The sequence below is a fragment of the Lytechinus pictus genome, chromosome 13, assembly GCF_037042905.1.
Source record: "Lytechinus pictus isolate F3 Inbred chromosome 13, Lp3.0, whole genome shotgun sequence".
NCBI classification, from domain to species: domain Eukaryota; kingdom Metazoa; phylum Echinodermata; class Echinoidea; order Temnopleuroida; family Toxopneustidae; genus Lytechinus; species Lytechinus pictus.
In genome coordinates, this window is record NC_087257.1 from 29,004,526 (window position 1) to 29,021,980 (window position 17,455).

The following is a 17,455-nucleotide window of genomic DNA, read 5'->3' on the forward strand; positions in this document are numbered from 1 at the left end:
TCCATTATCAGTTTGTGTCAAGGAATATTTCATTTTTCTTATAGATTCAATCTCAAGACTAATTCTAATTCTTTTATCTTTGTAGGATACTGATCACCTGTGCTTACAGCAGTGTGGACGCAAGCTCAAGTGTGGCATTCACACTTGTGAGGAACCATGTCATATGGGAAACTGTCCGCCTTGTCTAAATGCAAGTAAGTTAGTCTGAACATGCTTTTCATTCTCATGGCATAGTGGTTCTGATTCTCACCTTGTAATCAGAGGGTTGTAATTTTCGAATCCCACCGCGAATTAGGATCCCTTGGCAAGGCATTCATACTTCCACCCAGGTGCTAAATGGGGTAGGATGCGAAAATTATTGTAGCTTGTCACGTACTGTGTGCGCCTCAATGGTGACTGCATGGAATACTCCCCTGGGAGTGGAGTATGTGCATATAGTGTGTTTGCGGGAATGACTGATTGAATCCGAAATCTGAGGTAATAATAAATGTGTAAGCGTTTAGATACGTATAATGCATGTCTTAAAGATAGATTCCAGTTTTGGTAACGGTCTCAAAATGACTTTTTACAGAATCTAATATAATGACCACACAAGTGTCTGTTTGTATGAATAAAAAATATGTGCCAAAGGATTCTGGAAGAAATTGTGTAATTGCTGAGAAATAAGCAAAATAAGCGCGGATCCGGTCACTTCCGTCGGGTCTTTATTCCAGCAATAATAATACACTGTCCCACTTGTGCCTATCTGTGTTGGCGATTTTCAGTGTGATTGTATTTTAGCTTAGATTTTATGATTTCACAAAGTTCAGTTTATGTAACTGTACCAGATCTAGATCCACGATGATATAGTCTTACTTAACCTTGGTTTTACAGACTTTCTCACAAAATTAGTGTTTTACTGCAACTACTATCATTTAGCTTTAAACGCATTACAAATATCAGGGTCCCGTAACACAAAGGTTAGCAATTAATCGTACACTTGATTTTCACGATTGATTGCACATGGAATCAATGGAATCGATCGTAGAAAAATGTTCTATGATCATTGCTAAGTTTTGTGTTACGGGCTCCTGATTATTATTATCATTGGTGTAAACAGTAAAAAGATAATTGAAAAAAGATAACTGAATGCATGAATAAATTTACAATGTAAAGTCAGTATATGAAAAAAAGCAAAAAAACATGTAGTATTCAGTAAAGTAAAATTGTAACCCATCGTCTTTTATGATACAGGTTTTGATGAACTCACCTGTCACTGTGGTCAGGAGATCCTCTACCCCCCTATCCCCTGCGGAACCCCACCCCCTGAATGCCATCAGCCATGTAACCGTAGGCATGCTTGCCAGCATCCCATACGTCATCACTGCCACAGCGAAGAGAAATGCCCACCGTGTGTTGAGCTTACCAGTAAGACCTGTATCGGAGGCCATGAGGTAAGTTTTCAAGAATGGTTTTGTGAACAAGGGCCCTGTAACTTAATAACAATAATAATAATAAATATTTATAAAGCGTTTAATACGTATTGTTTCTAAGCGCTGGATACATACAAAAATAAGTACATGTGAGTTGAAGAGTTGAATAGAATTAACGAAATACAAAATAATATCAAATTTAGACTACCGAAAATTAAGGGAAGATGCATGGAGGATGAATTAACAAATTACAAGGAATGATAACAATGAAAATTACTGATGTACTACCAGTTAAAAAGGTAGGTTTTCAATTTAGTCTTCAAAATTGGAAGTATTGGAGAGTCACGAATGTAAACCTGGAGAGCATTCCAAAGCCTAGGAGCGCATAAGGCCAAGGCATGATCACCATAGGGGGTGTGGGTTCGAGGACCATGAGATAGTTGAAGGAGGACAGATGAGGATGAGCAAAGTCTGATGACGGGATTGATTCCTATGATTGATTTCATTGATTATTGTGTTTGATTCATTATGGAAATTAGCCCCCACAATTTCATTAAACGGGCCCCATAAGTGTGTTTCATGAGGAATTTTGTCAGTGATTTTCACTGAAAGATTTCTCAAAGCTTCTGCAAATCCTTGCATTTGATTGGCTGAGAGAAAGTAGTTGTGAAGATATCTGACAGATGTCTTCAAGAAACATTCCCCATTGAGAGAACATTTCATAAACATTTTTCGTCTCACAACTTTCTTTGATTTAATTTGCTGAGGAGCAAAAGTGTCTGACTGTTACTATGGTAAATGTCAGTTAACCCGTTGCCTACTGGAACCAGGTGGTCCCTGTGTAAAGCCTATGGGCACTTCAAAATTCAGCAGTCTATGGGTTAAAATAGACTTTGTTGGATGACATATCCTTTCATGAAATTCTCCCCTAATGTTTATGCACCTTGGATTTATAACGACTGGATGATTTCAAGTCCGGTGTTGGCCTTGGTGTTAAAATTTGGATTGCTTCCCCTAGCTCCAAAACTTGTTCAGAGTTTGTAAAACTGGTCCAGATCACATTATTGATTAGTGACTTTTCGGGACCATCTTCATTTTATGTTTAGTGTTATATTCGTGTAAAAATTTACCTAACACCAACACCAGAAGGTCAACACTGAACTTGAAATCACCCATTGTTGATATGTTACACCCCTGAGCATCATTTCCTTTCATAACCTCTTATTAATGCAACTAACAAAGCAAAGGAGGATTGGAAAAAACACAGTTAAATCTTGTTTATTGAAAAATATGACATGAATTTAGACAAGGTTCCTTTAGTGGACAGAGTAAAAAAATGTTGCTAAAATTTGGCAAGAAATATTGACGTAAAAAATATTGAAATTTTTGTGATTAGTTTACAGGGATATATAAATTTTGACATCCTTAGCGTGCTAATTGGCATCCCCCTTAGAATTTTTAATGTGGTTACTTTTATAATTTGATATCTGGTTTTTATGAAGTTTGAGCTGTTCTGTTTGTTTTGTTTTTATTTGTCATTCAGTGTATTCAAATCAAATTGATATCGGGATGGATGTTACGCAATCCTCTTTGGGATTTTTGCTTTATTTTTACTGGTAGAGTTTTAGTTTAATAGTTGCTTTGATTTTTGTTGCAGGTCCGCTACAACATTCCGTGCCACTTGCAAGGGATCTCCTGTGGTCGGCCGTGTGGTAAGCCACTGCCATGTGGTTACCACAATTGCCTGAAAACTTGTCATACGGTAAGCATTTGATTTTAATCTTCAGACATCATATTATTATTGGTTGATTAGTACTGGGAATTAAATGGAAGTGGGTAAAACAACAGATTTATTGAAATTCTTGCCATTTTAGGGGAATATCGTATTACAAGATGTGCCAAGATAACAATCATGTGGCCAATTAATAAGTTCTGATCATTCTATCATGTTTTATCCAATGATTCTGTGTGAACATTTGAAAATGTCCGCTCTCTGTAATGTTATCATACATTTCATCTGTATATTTAGTTATCATATATCAAAATGTTGTATGCCAATATTTTTTATTTTGAATTTCTGTCCTATTCCATCCATGGTTTTACTTTTAAAAAAAAGAAGAATATTTAAAATGTTGGAAATCTGACTATTTTGATTTGTAAATTTTAATCATAAATATTATCTCTAATTATAAACTTGAGATTGCTTTTAACACTACGTGTGTTTTCTGTTATACCGTTCCATTATATTTCACAAGAATTCAAACTTTGAAAATGAATAACTTGTAAAATGGATAATCATTGGTTTTACCAAATAGTAATAATATGGTAGGAATAGGTCTCAGAAACCTAATTCTTTGTCTCCCAATAGCATGTTTTAAAGTGTATGATGGATTGGTTTTTATTAAATGTTTTGTTTATAGGGAGAATGTGATCCTGAATGCAAGCAACCTTGTAAAGTGATCCGTCCAGATTGCGGTCATCCATGTGGTGTGACCTGTCATGTTGGATGGCCTTGTCCACAAATTACATGTAAATCAAAGGTAAGACTGGTGAAGACCAATGAACACGTTGCAGTATTGCTTTTAGGAAGGTCCTCTCCGCTCATATTTTGTGACCGCTCTAAGCTCCGCCCCTCACTCAGAGAACATTATAGTAGATTGTAGAGTTGAATTTTGTTTGTTCAATTTTACTATTTCTTATGGATGATAAAAATCCAGGACATAATGTTAAATAGTAGTATCAGAATGTTACTGTATTTTGAAAAAAAGGTGAAACAAAAGGTAATCATGATTTTTGTAGTTTGCATATAAATAAAAAATATAGACTGATGACAATGTTTTTTGTTCTTCTGCTAAATTTCGCTGCCCCTACCAAGTCTACTCAAGCCAACACCAGAGCCAAGACCTTGATCTTCTGGCCTGACCGCGCCAAAACTTCTCCGGTCACATGTCGGTGTGCGCGTACTGCATGAATAACAGCGCTGGCCGCGCTGTACTGGCAAGATTATCTCAACGCGACTCTACCTAGTTAGATATGGACTTGAAGAAAATGGACTTGGTCTGTCATTGTTGTGGCACTAAGGCAGCTGAGCAACAATAAATGTTCAAGGTTAGAATATCAATTTTCACTTCCAGTGTATGTTGGAATCTGAAAATATGAATACAGTATTCAATATCCACAAATCCAACCCAGCTTTTTGCGATCCATTAGCCAGAGATCGACGGCCACTGCACTTTAGCCATGTCCTGGCCTAGTCTATCGTTAGACCCAAGCATTAGACCGAAATTATTTGGTCTGGTATCGCGTCATGATGGTTCTCGACTTATGAACTTTCAAGGGGCCAATGTCTATGTCACAGCTACTATTTTCATTCTATAATTTTACACAAATTTTTGTTAGCATGCATGCAGAATTTCAGATACCAGCCAACGGAGTACCTCCGGTCGCACCGGCCGACCTACCGGGACGCCGGCCGGGCCAGGCGTGGTCAAACCACCGGCGCTGGGTTGTGTAGATGCATTAATGTGGTGCAGCGAAATTTAGATGAAGAATCTATCAACCTCACATATCTTTGTTATCATAATTGATATGCAAAGTCATATAATCGTAATCATCACCATGTAATATTTTAGGAAAATACAGATCTAAATATATCATATTTTTAAGCATGATATTTGATGTAAACACTATTCAAGCAAAAATGTTGAAAAAGAGGAAATGAAAAAAAACTAGAATTTTAATTCGTCATGAGGACAAATTAGGTGATCTGTCTCTGATTTCATGATCACGAAGACAATCAGCATGTTTCTTGACATCAATACGATGATCATATTGAAAACTAAACTTCTATTACAAAAAGAACATGATGAATACTCATGAAAAGAGAGAAATGAGAAACTTTGGAAAATAGATGTAAATGATACACATGGTACATGTACATGTTATATTAAAAGGATTTTTTTAACTATTTTATTGTGCAATGTTTCAACTTATATACCTTGTAATGGTCATGAAGGACCATTTGTGAAATGTTGAAAAGAAAAAAAAAATCTCATGTTCACCCCTGGGTTCCAACCCTCGACTTTAGGTTTGCAAGTCTGATGCCTTACCCATTGAGCTACACTATTTCCCATAGACTAATATACATAAGCACTATTTCCCATAGACTTTACACATAGCAAATTGAGAGGATCTCAAATCCAATTTTGCAAGTGAAATACGGGCATGATCCCGGCATCTGATCGGAAAATGGAGACCACACTTGCGATAGCTTACAATCTCAGCTACAACATACTCCAAGCTCAGAGAAACCCAACAAAAAGAAATGGAGATATGGCTCGCGAAATAGAAGAATGTAAAATCCAGTTTTGAGAAAAAGTCATTTCCCATAGAGATTGCACACAAAATGAGCGAAAATGACATGCCTCTATAACTTGCCATTTTTCAGGATGATCCATTCCTTTAAAAGAAAATATAGCCATCAAATTAAAAAGAGTATGTCCTCAGCTACAATATATTGAAAACTGAGCGAAAATTGGCCAATATTTGAGAAGTTAGTGTCAAATTTGCATAACTATGATGACGTCATAGGTAGCAAAGTGGTAATTTTGAGTTTCGACGCCACTTTGATGACGTCATGATAAAATTAAGGGTCAAATGTGACATAAAATCATATCTCCCATCTATACACTATTGGAATATGAAAAAAAAATCGGGGGTCAACGGACTATCTAAAGAGCTATAATGAATTTTGTATAGGCATGTTTTTGCACATATATTGTCTATGGTTAGTGCGCGCTGTAAACTTTGATGGAGGCTTATTCCGTTATTACTTATCGTAAAAGGTTGATCAAGGTATCAAATTATTCAGAATTATATTATCAATGCATTGATATAAAGAAAATGGCGACCCTATGCTCTATAGTGCCGTTACGCGCGAGAACGCGCGCGTAACCGTGCGCGCGCGCAAATTTTTGAAATGCTTAAAATGACCTGATTCGTACTCTACTTTGGTCAAAAAGTGATTTTGAGCATTTTAAAATTTTTGACGCGCGAGTACGCGCGCATCGTGACCTTTACATGACCTTTAATGACATGGACAGTTGACCCTTGACCTGAAGTTAATGTGATGTAAATATTGTTAATTTTTTTAAATTGATAATGAAGATATGATTGATAACGTGATTTTACAAAATGGCGTCTAGATTACGTCATGATGACCTTTTGACCTTGAACTTGTTTTATACACATCACATGATACGTCCCCATATCTGATGATATTCTGAAGATAATTGATCATGTAGATTTGGAGATTTTGTGCTAACAAGAAAAGGGCGGAAAATAAAGAAAAATAATAAATAAATAAAAAAGAAAATTCGTACGAAATTAATAGTTGATCTGTCGATTGACAGATCACCTAATAAACTCTACAATCTAATATAATGGTTCTCTGAGTGAGTGGTGGAGCTTAAGAGCGGTCACAAAAGGAGGTTGGCTAAATCGGGATGAAATTAGCAGATTGGTGTATTTAATAACAGAATTCAATTCCGTGTACTGAAGATTAAAAAAAAAATCAATTCTATAATTTATTGATGATTTTATTTTCAAAATGTAGTACCTCATTATTCCATTGTTTATATATTTTTGTGTTTCTATCATTTGAATGTAGTATTGTCATAATCTGTTAATAAACCTCTATTTTGCTATTAATCCCCGAGTGTATTGTGTCAGTTCATGGTTTCGTTGGCATGCTTACCAAATTGTGCACGTATCAAGTGGACCTTCCTAATAGCAACACTGCTGTGTGTTGCTTCCCTCTACGTTCGTTGGTGAAGACCCTTTCACACAAATTTCTTATACCACCTAGCGTGTGTGAATTTGTGGCATGGAGATAAATTCTGAAGGAAAAAAAATGGTGCTTAACTCTAGCATCGTCATGGCATACTACATGGTTTTCGCTGTCAAACAATCGGTGTTACCTTCCAGCTCTAATGGAGAATTGGAGCATGAGCAAATTTAGTTCAAAGATAATAACAATATCAAGCCATGCGTTTCATGAATTATAAGGGAAATTTCTTGTTTGATTTTATGTCAAAGTTAAGGTGTACAAACATATGGATTGCCATCCTAATCATTTTGATATTTTGATTAATAGGTCACTGTGAAGTGTCCGTGTGGGAGAAGAGTTCAGATGATGGAATGCCAGGCTAGTGGTAGTGATGGGATCAACAAGGCTTTACAGAAGTAGGTATTCATATATTGTTTCGGAAAACGAAAAAAATAAATATTAGATTAAATTCACTATGAAGAGATGAATGAAGTTGTGTCATGAAGAGATATTGTTGCAAGCATTAAAGTGATAAAATGAATGATAGTGGTGGTGTTGGTGGTGGTGTTGATGATGGTGATGATGATGATGATGATGATGGTGATGGTGGTGGTGGTGGTGGTGATGGTGATGATGAGGATGGTGATGGTGATGATGATGATGATGATGGTGGTGGTGGTGGTGATGATGGTGATGATGGTGATGATGATGATGATGATGATGATGGTGGTGGTGGTGGTGGTGGTGGTGATGATGATGGTGATGGTGATGGTGATGATGATGGTGGTGGTGGTGGTGGTGGTGGTGATGATGATGATGGTGATGATGATGATGATGATGGGAGATGGTCGTGCCCCCATTAAAAAGTTGACGTTGTTGATGATGATGGTGGTGGTGGTGATGATGGTGATGATGATGATGATGGTGGTGGTGGTGGTGGTGGTGGTGATGATAATGACAACGATGGTGGTGGTGGTGGTGTTATTATCGATATCATAATCATCTTAGTGAAGAAAATTTTTTAAGGATGTTATTCATTATGATAATCATAGTTGATGATCTCCCAATTTCTCATACACACAGATTGACGGTATCTAAGCTAGCGGGTAAGATCCAGACATTACAGCGTAATGAAGATATTGATATCAGTGAGCTCACTGGTGCCAAGGGATCTAACAAGGCCAGCAGGTAGGTCTATCTCTTTAACATATCTTTCTGTCTAACAATATTATGCAGAGCTCCGATATTTAGGAATAAGTAGAGCCTTACAAAATATATGTTACAGGAAACATATATGGATTGATAAGTCAAGGTTTTGTTCTATTCTTATTTTGTTGATAAGAAAGCTGAAAGCTTGTTTTTTTTTCTTTTGTTTGTAGTAGGGATCTTTTGCATATTATCATGAAATGGAATTCAACTTTTTTGAAAGAAAATAATAAATATAAAAAATAATGAAAATTATTATTGGTTGGCCTTTATTTTTATTTTTTTATTCAATAAAAAAATAATAGTTGACAGGTTTTATGAAGGTTATTTTGGTTATGGCAAACAAAGGTTGTTTTTTTTTCTTTGGGGGGGGGGGGGTTGCCTAGCTTGAGTATTGTGTTTGATTGGTATATATTTGGGATAATATTTAGTTCTTGTCATGAGATTGAAATATGGATAAAACTTATCACCACAATAATGATATTGTCTTAAATGTGTGATTCCATCAATGAGTGAGCAGTAGAACGCATCTGATATTATCTGTCGCCTGTTGCAGAAAGAGTTGCGATCAAACGCAACTAAAAGAAAAATGAAAATATCTTTTTATTCAACAATCAGAAGACAAGGATGTGGACTTGATTTTCTTAGTTATCTCATTTTAAAATTTTCTTTCCATTTTTCAGGCTTTTGTGTGATGAAGAGTGTTCACTACAAGAAAGAAATAAGTAAGTATTCATGTCATGTCTTTATTTTCCCATAAATTATACCATGCTTGTATTTTCCTGTAAATGATTAGTATATTCATCATTCAAAAGGAATTCCAACCATATGGAATCAGAAAACACCTTGTCTTTATCTTATGCTTGACTTGCTCCTATTTCTATACCTTATCCAGTATTTATATAATGGTTTATTTTCAATTCGTCTAATGCCTATTCGTCCAATTGCCCAATTGTCTACTATCATTTGGTCTACCATCAGTTCGTCCAATATCCACATGGTCTACTTTCATTTAGTCTTATGCCATTCTCTCTAATAACCAGTTGGTCCAATAGCCATTTCCATATACCATTTGGTCTAATTTGACTAAGTGTTAAATTTTGCAAAATTAATAAAAATGAAATGGATATTAGACCAACTGGTTATGAGACCAAATGGTTATAGACAAAATGGTGTTTAGACAAAGTGATGATTGGACCAAATGGTTAATGGACCAAATGGTTGTTAGACAAAATGTTCATGGACAGAATAGCATTAGACTAAATGAAAGTAGACCATGTGGTGAGTGGACGAGTTGGCAGTAGACGAATTGGCAATTTACCTTGAAAAATATATAGATAAATAAATAGAATCATAATGTTGGAAGTCCTTTAATATGTTTCTTTGAAAGGGGCAATACTAAAGACAGTCAATATTATCTTTATTACCTGCAGCTGTATATCATATATAATTCATGACAAAAATACATCCTTTAAAGTTGGTGTATCTTGGGATTTTGTGGGAAATGGATTACACTTTGCTGATACCAGGCTTTGTTAGAGATAATAGAAATCCATGAGTATAGCTGTATGTTAGGGGCTCAGCCAATTAAATTGTAGCAGTGAATCAGATGGCAGATATTATTTTGCTTTGTTTGGTAAAGAATGGAGCAACGTGACAGAGATAATAATTGAATGTTATAAGGATAAGGATGATAATATGAATACAGTGTACATTGTAGTTAAATATAGAATAGTATAATAGTTTGTATAAATGTGTAATGATTAGATATTGGAATCTTATTGCAAAATTTTTATTTCTTTTCTTTATTCAGACGTCTTGCTGTCGCATTGCAGATCAAAAACCCTGAAATGAGTCCAAGCAATAATACAACTCAGTATGGTGAATTTCTAAAAGAACAAGCGAGGTAAATCATAATATATTCAATATTTCCAGAGATGCCTACTGTCCCCTTTTTGTAGTATTGTAAATACCAGTGCAAGTTTTGTGAAAAATGTATTTTTGACAAAATCATCTCATGCATGTCTAGATTGGAGAAAATTTTATGATATTTTTCTATCCAAAATACGCTTTTTTAGTCCCCTCAAATTTTCTGTACAGGAATTACATCCATCTATTATGAATTTCACTGATTAAGTACTTTGATATTTATTATTCTTGCTCTCTTACTGAAGAAGATTTATTTTCTCTTGAATAGGAAGCACCCAGGCTTTGTTGCTGCGATAGAGAAGGAGTTTGCTGCGTTGGTCGTGTCTGCTCAAAGTGTAAGAAAGTCTACCTTTTACTTACTTTAGATACTTGTCTTCATGCAAATGAATGTTTGGTGGTGACCTCAGGTCTATTACAGGGAGATATTTTTTAATACAACTACAACAAATCATTCAGGGAAGGGAGGCAGTGTATTTTGCAAAGATTATACTGGAACCAAATGTTGCTCTCAAAGTTTGTAAGTTAACCCTTTCTAAAAAAACAACCCTTCTCTCAAAAGGGGTACTGTATTAACATGCATTTTGTAATAGCTCTGTATATAGTAAAACATTTGACATGTCATGAGATGAAGTATAGATTTGATATCAAAAACTCCCTTTTGATCTTAGGGGGATTTAGCACCTTATTCTAATGAACTGATTAACCGGGCATGGTGGTTCAGTGGTAGAGTGTCCGCCTTATGAATGGGAGGTTCTGGGTTCAATCCTCGGCTGAGTCATACAAAAGACTTGTAAAAATGATATCTTCTGCCTTCTTGCTAGGTGCTCAGCATTTAGATTAGAGAAGGGTAATAATAACAAACATGTATTTATGTCATGCAGGGCCCGCTGGTAGAGCAGTATCCTAACTGAAGTGTCTACCATGGGTAAATAACACTAATAGTTGGATGATCTTTGTAGGTTTGCATGGTGGAGTTTATAACGTGGAGAAGGTTTACGGTTCACCATGTGTAATATGAAGGAGGGAAAGGAAATACGGGCAGAAAATTGAAATGGAAAGGAGAGAAAGGAGGAAATTCGAGGTATTCTTTTCTTGAAAGTTTTGGGCAGGTTGACTGTCCTGAAGATGGACAGTCAACCTGCCCGAAACATCAAGTAATCTCTCTTCACTTCATCCTGCTACTACTCAAATCATCGCTACTCAAGCCATATTCAGCTCATCTCATCTGGTTTACAGTCATTTCAGGACTTCACTCACTTTCAAGAAAAGAATACCTCTAATTTCCTCTTTTCATCCTTTCTCGTCTTTCCATTTCAATTTTCTGCCTGTATTTCCTTTCCCTTCTTCATATTACACATGGCGAACCGTAAACCTTCTCCACGTTAACGTTAATATTATTGTTATAAATTTCTATCATTCCTCTTTTTTATCTCTCCAGTCCAAGCAGGTAAGTAGAAGCCATGCCTTCCCATCCATGATCAAGAACCACCGTCGTATCATCCATGAGCTCTCTGAATTCTACGGCTGTGAATCAGAAAGCTACGATGAAGAACCTAAGAGGAATGTTGTTACTACAGCAAGAAAGTAAGTTATAATGTATTCTGTTATCATTCAGTTTGTGAAACAGAAAATTATTTTATTAAGTCCAACACCTTTTTTGTAAATTCTCCATTTTTTCTCATTCTTGGTCCATGATAGTAATGTGAACCAATGAAAATAATCATTTCAGGCAGATACCCAATGTAGGGGGTCAGATGTCCATACTTTATGAAATTGTTATGTCGCATTGTTAAAACCTACTAAATCTAGATAAAAAGCTGTTATTATTACAATTTATTGTGGTTTCAAAGACATTCTCTCAGAATCATTGCTCACTGCAACTTTTCGGGTTTGAACTAACTCCAACTTTGTATTCCTGGCTTGTTGATTACACCTTAAGAATGTTATTCTATTGTTAAGGTACCAAAGTTTCATGCTTTAGCTTTAAATCCTCCATAAGAAAACTAAATCCTGTATTCCTAGCTTGTTTTTCACACCCTAATAAGTAATTGTAAATCATTTAGTTTGAAGAAATCAATGTTTTAGTTTGAAGGAATCAGTGTTTTATGCCAAGCATGACATCAACAGCTACGATCTAGAGAGAGTTAAACCTGATACCAAGGCTTTAAACCCACATATAGGAAATACCTCCCTCATTTCCTTGCTTATAGATAAGAAGAGTTTTAAATATTACATTTTGAAGGAACCAGTCTTTCATTCTCTTGGTTTAAAACCCACACACATGAAAACTCCGCTGTCATATTCTTGCATATTGATTACACCATGATAACAATGTGTTTTTTTTTGTAGGAACCGATGTTTCATGCCTAACATGACATTAACAGCTATGATACAGAGAGAGCTAAATCCCAGGGCACCACTTCCTATACCTCATGGCAGTCAAGAAAATAAACTCAGGTAAAAAAAAAATTTTAATAACTCTCCTAACCTAGGAGCCCTGCTTCTCATATGTCACGGCATCAAAGAAGACATTTAAACACCTGAATTTTGTGAAATCAAAATGTTGCTTTAACATTCTCATTCCTACCAGGTCAGGATCTTTGTTTACTATGCTATGGGGGGGGGGGCTGGGCTATGTGCAAGTATGAAAATGTGTTACTTTTGAACCACTTTCTCCATTATTGCAAATTCAATCTTATATGATTTGTTGGATTTTATAAAGAAAAGTCTTGGACCATCATGGCAACAGCTTTTTGTGATTATGATACGTAGATATCATAAAGATTATCTAGGGGATTGATTCCGATACCTATATTCTCTTCCCCCCACCTAGTAGACTTGTTAACTGCAAAAAAAGGGGTGAACGCTGCATTTTTTAGTACAAATGTCCCACTTGGCACAAATGTTCCTTGAGTCAAAAGAAAAGGATTCATCCAAAGAGACACGCTGTATCTATGCAAATAAGCAAGTAATTTGCATAAATTTGCATATTAGGTCGACATAGTGAAAACAGGTATTTAAGAATATATATTTAACCAGAACTGCCCTAAAATTGGAAATAAACACTTAGGGTAAGAAAGGGAAGAAAATTGACATAAAATGATTGGGATATCCTTGTTTATTATTACCTAATTTACATAAATTATGCAAATTATAATTTAAAACAGAGTATTTTGTCATGAATCCTGAACTGTTTTATAAATAACAGCAATTAATACACAATGTCAACATTCTACATGAAAGAGAATATATTAGCGAAAACATCGATATGCTTCATGACAGTATTAGTGTCTTAATTTGCTTAGAAAGAGGGCAAATATGTCAAAATGTATGACGTGATATTGCGCTAAAACGAGACCAAAACAACCTCTAAGTCACAGTCACACTCACGAACGGGACAATAAAGCGATCAATGGTATGTCATTCGAGATAACACAATCTCAACACAATAGCTTCCATCGGCTTCTCGTATCGCTTTTGTTGGTGTGTCTGCCACACCGTAATCTATGGTATATACGGGCAAAATGCATTTCGGTATCGGTAAAATACTATTAATTTTGTTTTATTTGTTTCTAATTTGTTTTTCTTGGAAAATTTACAGGAGACATTGCTTTGCAGGTTACTGCTTTAATGAAGCTCTGGCACATGAATCATGACGAATGTACCCCCACCTTAATCCATATTTTAACTTTGTTAAAATATATATCTTTTGGAGACCCCGAAGTGGCAAAACTGCATTCCCCGCGGCATTCCCGCTACTTCACAAAACCAGTTTGATTTGTATTATCGACTTTGAAAAGACGGATTTATGAGACATCAGTTAACATGTTTCCTGAAGATAGTTTTTTTTATTTTTTTATTTAAGCCTACGTCCACGGGAGCCCTCCAAATTTACCCCATCCCCTCTCTGTATTTCGACACTAAATAAAAAAAAATATTGTGTTTTAAAGCCACCGGCAAGGCAAATTGCGTTTTTGGTATAATAGAGCAACTTTTATATATATATTTCATATTTATCTATATTAATATTTTTATCATTATTAATATTATTATTATCATTATTATTACTATTATTATTGTTATTATTATTATTATTATTGTTCTGCAGTTTGTAATAATGCACAGTAAAGGATATAACCCAACAGGAGCATGCCTAGGATACCCTTTCCCCTTTTTGTTTTATTTATTCAAAAATAGTTTATTGTCTTTAGAACTCTTAAACGATTACTTTTGTTTGTATTGATATCTTGGAATAGAAAATACGTTACAATTGACATGTAGAAGAGCTGTGGTACATAGAAGAAAAGCCACACGTAAGCTCTAAAATACTCAAACCCCTTTATTGATTCCACTCTATGTTAAATTTAAATATTTTTAGAGCCAATTCGGAAGAAAGATGCATTTCTACTACACACAGTAAAGCCTCTTTGCGTTCTCCTCTTGAAAAAAAAAACATAGAAGGCATTGTTTTATATCTCATAAAATAAGTTCGTGTACGTGACGGTGGCCTGTCGAAGTTGCCCAATCGTTTAATTTGTTTTGACAATATATATTTAGAATATCGTCTAAATGAAGCCCTCATCTGGAAAAGGGCACTTATTAAAGGCAGCATCTACATTATATAGAGGAGGCCCTGGTACTTGGAAGCGGGGGCTGAAGCACCTGCAAGATTTTCCGGAAGGGGGGGGGGGATGTGCTGCGTGTGTTATTCTCCATAGACAGCACCCCCTGGAATTCCGGCAGATGTGACAACACGAAAAAAAAGAAACGTTACCAAAAAAACTTCATTTTGTAGTGCAATCTTTTTTGTTCATCAGTGCTTGTTAAATTTCTTGATGTAAATTTGAAAAGCAAAAAAGGTTCAATGTAAAATTTTGGTCCCAAGAATTTTAACAAGCTTCAGCCCCCTCTTCCCATTGCCAGCAGAGGCGTCGATCCTGGGGGGGCAGGGGGGGCGATCGCCCCACCAATGAAAATATTGGGGAGGCAAACATATCATTTTGCCCCCCCCAATAATTCCGGATATGCATTAAAAAAAAACAAGATTGTAATGTTCAGCAAGCGAGATTGAGATACACAACTCGTTCTTTATTTAAAATCGTGCTCAAAATGTCCGCTTTTCAGATTGGAATATAAAAATTTTCAGCTCGCGCTTCGCGCTCGCATCATTTCTGTAGCAAAAACCCATACTTTTCATGATTAAATTGGTGAATGTAAATGTCCCATTTTCAGTTCTAAGCCTCAAAAGAACTGCTTCAATTTGCAATCATCTTTTCTTGGATATATAGCTTGTTCTTTATCAAAAACGTCCAGTAAACTGTCATTTTTTCAGATCGAAATATCAAAATTTTCAGCTCGCGCTTCGCGCTCGCATCTATTCTATTTTAGATACAAATCTTAATCATTGTTACCAAAAATGCTTAGAATATCAAGTTTTCAGCTCAGAATATAAAGAAATTTGAGCTCACTCTCGGCACTCGTACTATCTGTGTAGTGAGATACGTGTCTGTGTCTCATGAGTCATACATATATATAGATATATACATATATATATATATATATATATATATATGTGTGTGTGTGTGTGTGTGTATATATAATATACATATATATATATATATGTATGTATGTGTGTGTGTGTGTGTGGGTGGGTGTTTTGTACGATCGAGCGCCTTTGGAACGTTAATGATTTCGCCCCCCCCCCCCAATCTGAAAAATGGATCGACGCCCCTGATTGCCAGGGCCTCCTCTATATAATGTAGATGCTGCCTTTAATAAGTGCCCTTTTCCAGATGAGGGCTTAAATTAGACGATATTCTAAATATATATTGTCAAAACAAAATAAACGGTTGGGCAACTTCGACAGGCCACCGTCACGTACACGAACTTATTTTATGAGATATAAAACAATGCCTTCTAGGCTTTACTGTGTGTAGTAGAAATGCATCTTTCTTCCGATTGGGCTCTAAAAATATTTAAAGTTAACATAGAGTGGAATCAATAAAGGGCTGTTTGGCTGTTCTTCAATGTACCACAGCTCCTCTACATGTCAGTTGTAGAGTATTTTCTCCTCAATCTATTCCAAGATATCAATACAAACAAAAGTAATCTTTTAAAAGTTCTAAAGACAATAAACTATTTTTTAATACATAAAACCAAAAAGGGAAAGGGTATCCTAGGCATGATCCTGTTGGGTTATAGCCTTTACTGTGCTAGAGCACTATTACAAACGGCAGAACAATAATAATAATAATAATAATAATAATAATAATAATAATAGTAATAATAATAATAATATTAATAATAACTATAATAATATCAATAATGATGAATGTAAATATAAAGATATAGATATAAAAGTTGCTTTATTATACAAAAAACGCAATTTGCCTTGCCGATGGCTTTAAAACACGATATTTTTTATTTAAAGTCGAAATACGGAGATGGGATGGGGTAAATTCGGAAGGCTCCCGTGGGCGTAGGCTTAAATAAACAAAAAAAAAATTTCTTCAGGAAACATGTTAACTGATGTCTCATACATCTGTCTTTTCCAAGTCGATTAGACAAGTCAAACTGGTTTCGTAAAGTGGCGGGAATGCTGGGGGATGCAGTTTTGCCACTTCGGGGTCTCCAAAAGATATATATTTTAATAAAGTTAAAATATGGATTGAGTTATGATACATTCGTCATGATTCATGTGCCAGAGTTTCATTAAAGCAGTAACCTGCAAAGCAATGTCTCCTGTAAATTTTCCAAGAGAAACAAATTAGAAACAAATAAAACAAAATTAACAGTGTTTTACCGATACCGAAATGCATTTTGTCCGTATGTATCATAGATTACGGTGTGGCAGACACACCAACAAAAGCGATACGAGAAGCCGATGGAAGCTATTGTGTTGGGGTTGCTTTATCTCGAACGACATACCATTGATCGCTTTATTGTCTCATTCGTGAGTGTGACTGTGACATAGAGGTTGTTTTGGTCTCGTTTTTGCGAAATATCACGTCATACATTTTGACATATTTGCCCTCTTTCTAAGCAAATTAAGACACTAATACTGTCATGAAGCATATCGATG

The 17,455-nt window shown here is 35.5% G+C and overlaps 1 protein-coding gene across 2 annotated transcripts in view; it reads left to right on the forward strand.

The window, feature by feature from the left end:
• LOC129274208 (transcriptional repressor NF-X1-like) overlaps positions 1-17,455 on the forward strand; it is a 29,465-nt gene that overhangs the window by 7,473 nt on the left and 4,537 nt on the right. For both annotated transcript variants that reach the window (XM_064108581.1, XM_064108582.1), the window contains exons 8-18: positions 86-194; positions 1,234-1,433; positions 3,070-3,174; positions 3,833-3,952; positions 7,567-7,655; positions 8,323-8,427; positions 9,129-9,170; positions 10,259-10,351; positions 10,643-10,709; positions 11,813-11,958; positions 12,724-12,831. In XM_064108581.1, the coding sequence (XP_063964651.1) occupies positions 86-194; positions 1,234-1,433; positions 3,070-3,174; positions 3,833-3,952; positions 7,567-7,655; positions 8,323-8,427; positions 9,129-9,170; positions 10,259-10,351; positions 10,643-10,709; positions 11,813-11,958; positions 12,724-12,831 (1,184 nt within the window). The remainder of the gene's footprint in view (positions 1-85; positions 195-1,233; positions 1,434-3,069; positions 3,175-3,832; positions 3,953-7,566; positions 7,656-8,322; positions 8,428-9,128; positions 9,171-10,258; positions 10,352-10,642; positions 10,710-11,812; positions 11,959-12,723; positions 12,832-17,455) is intronic.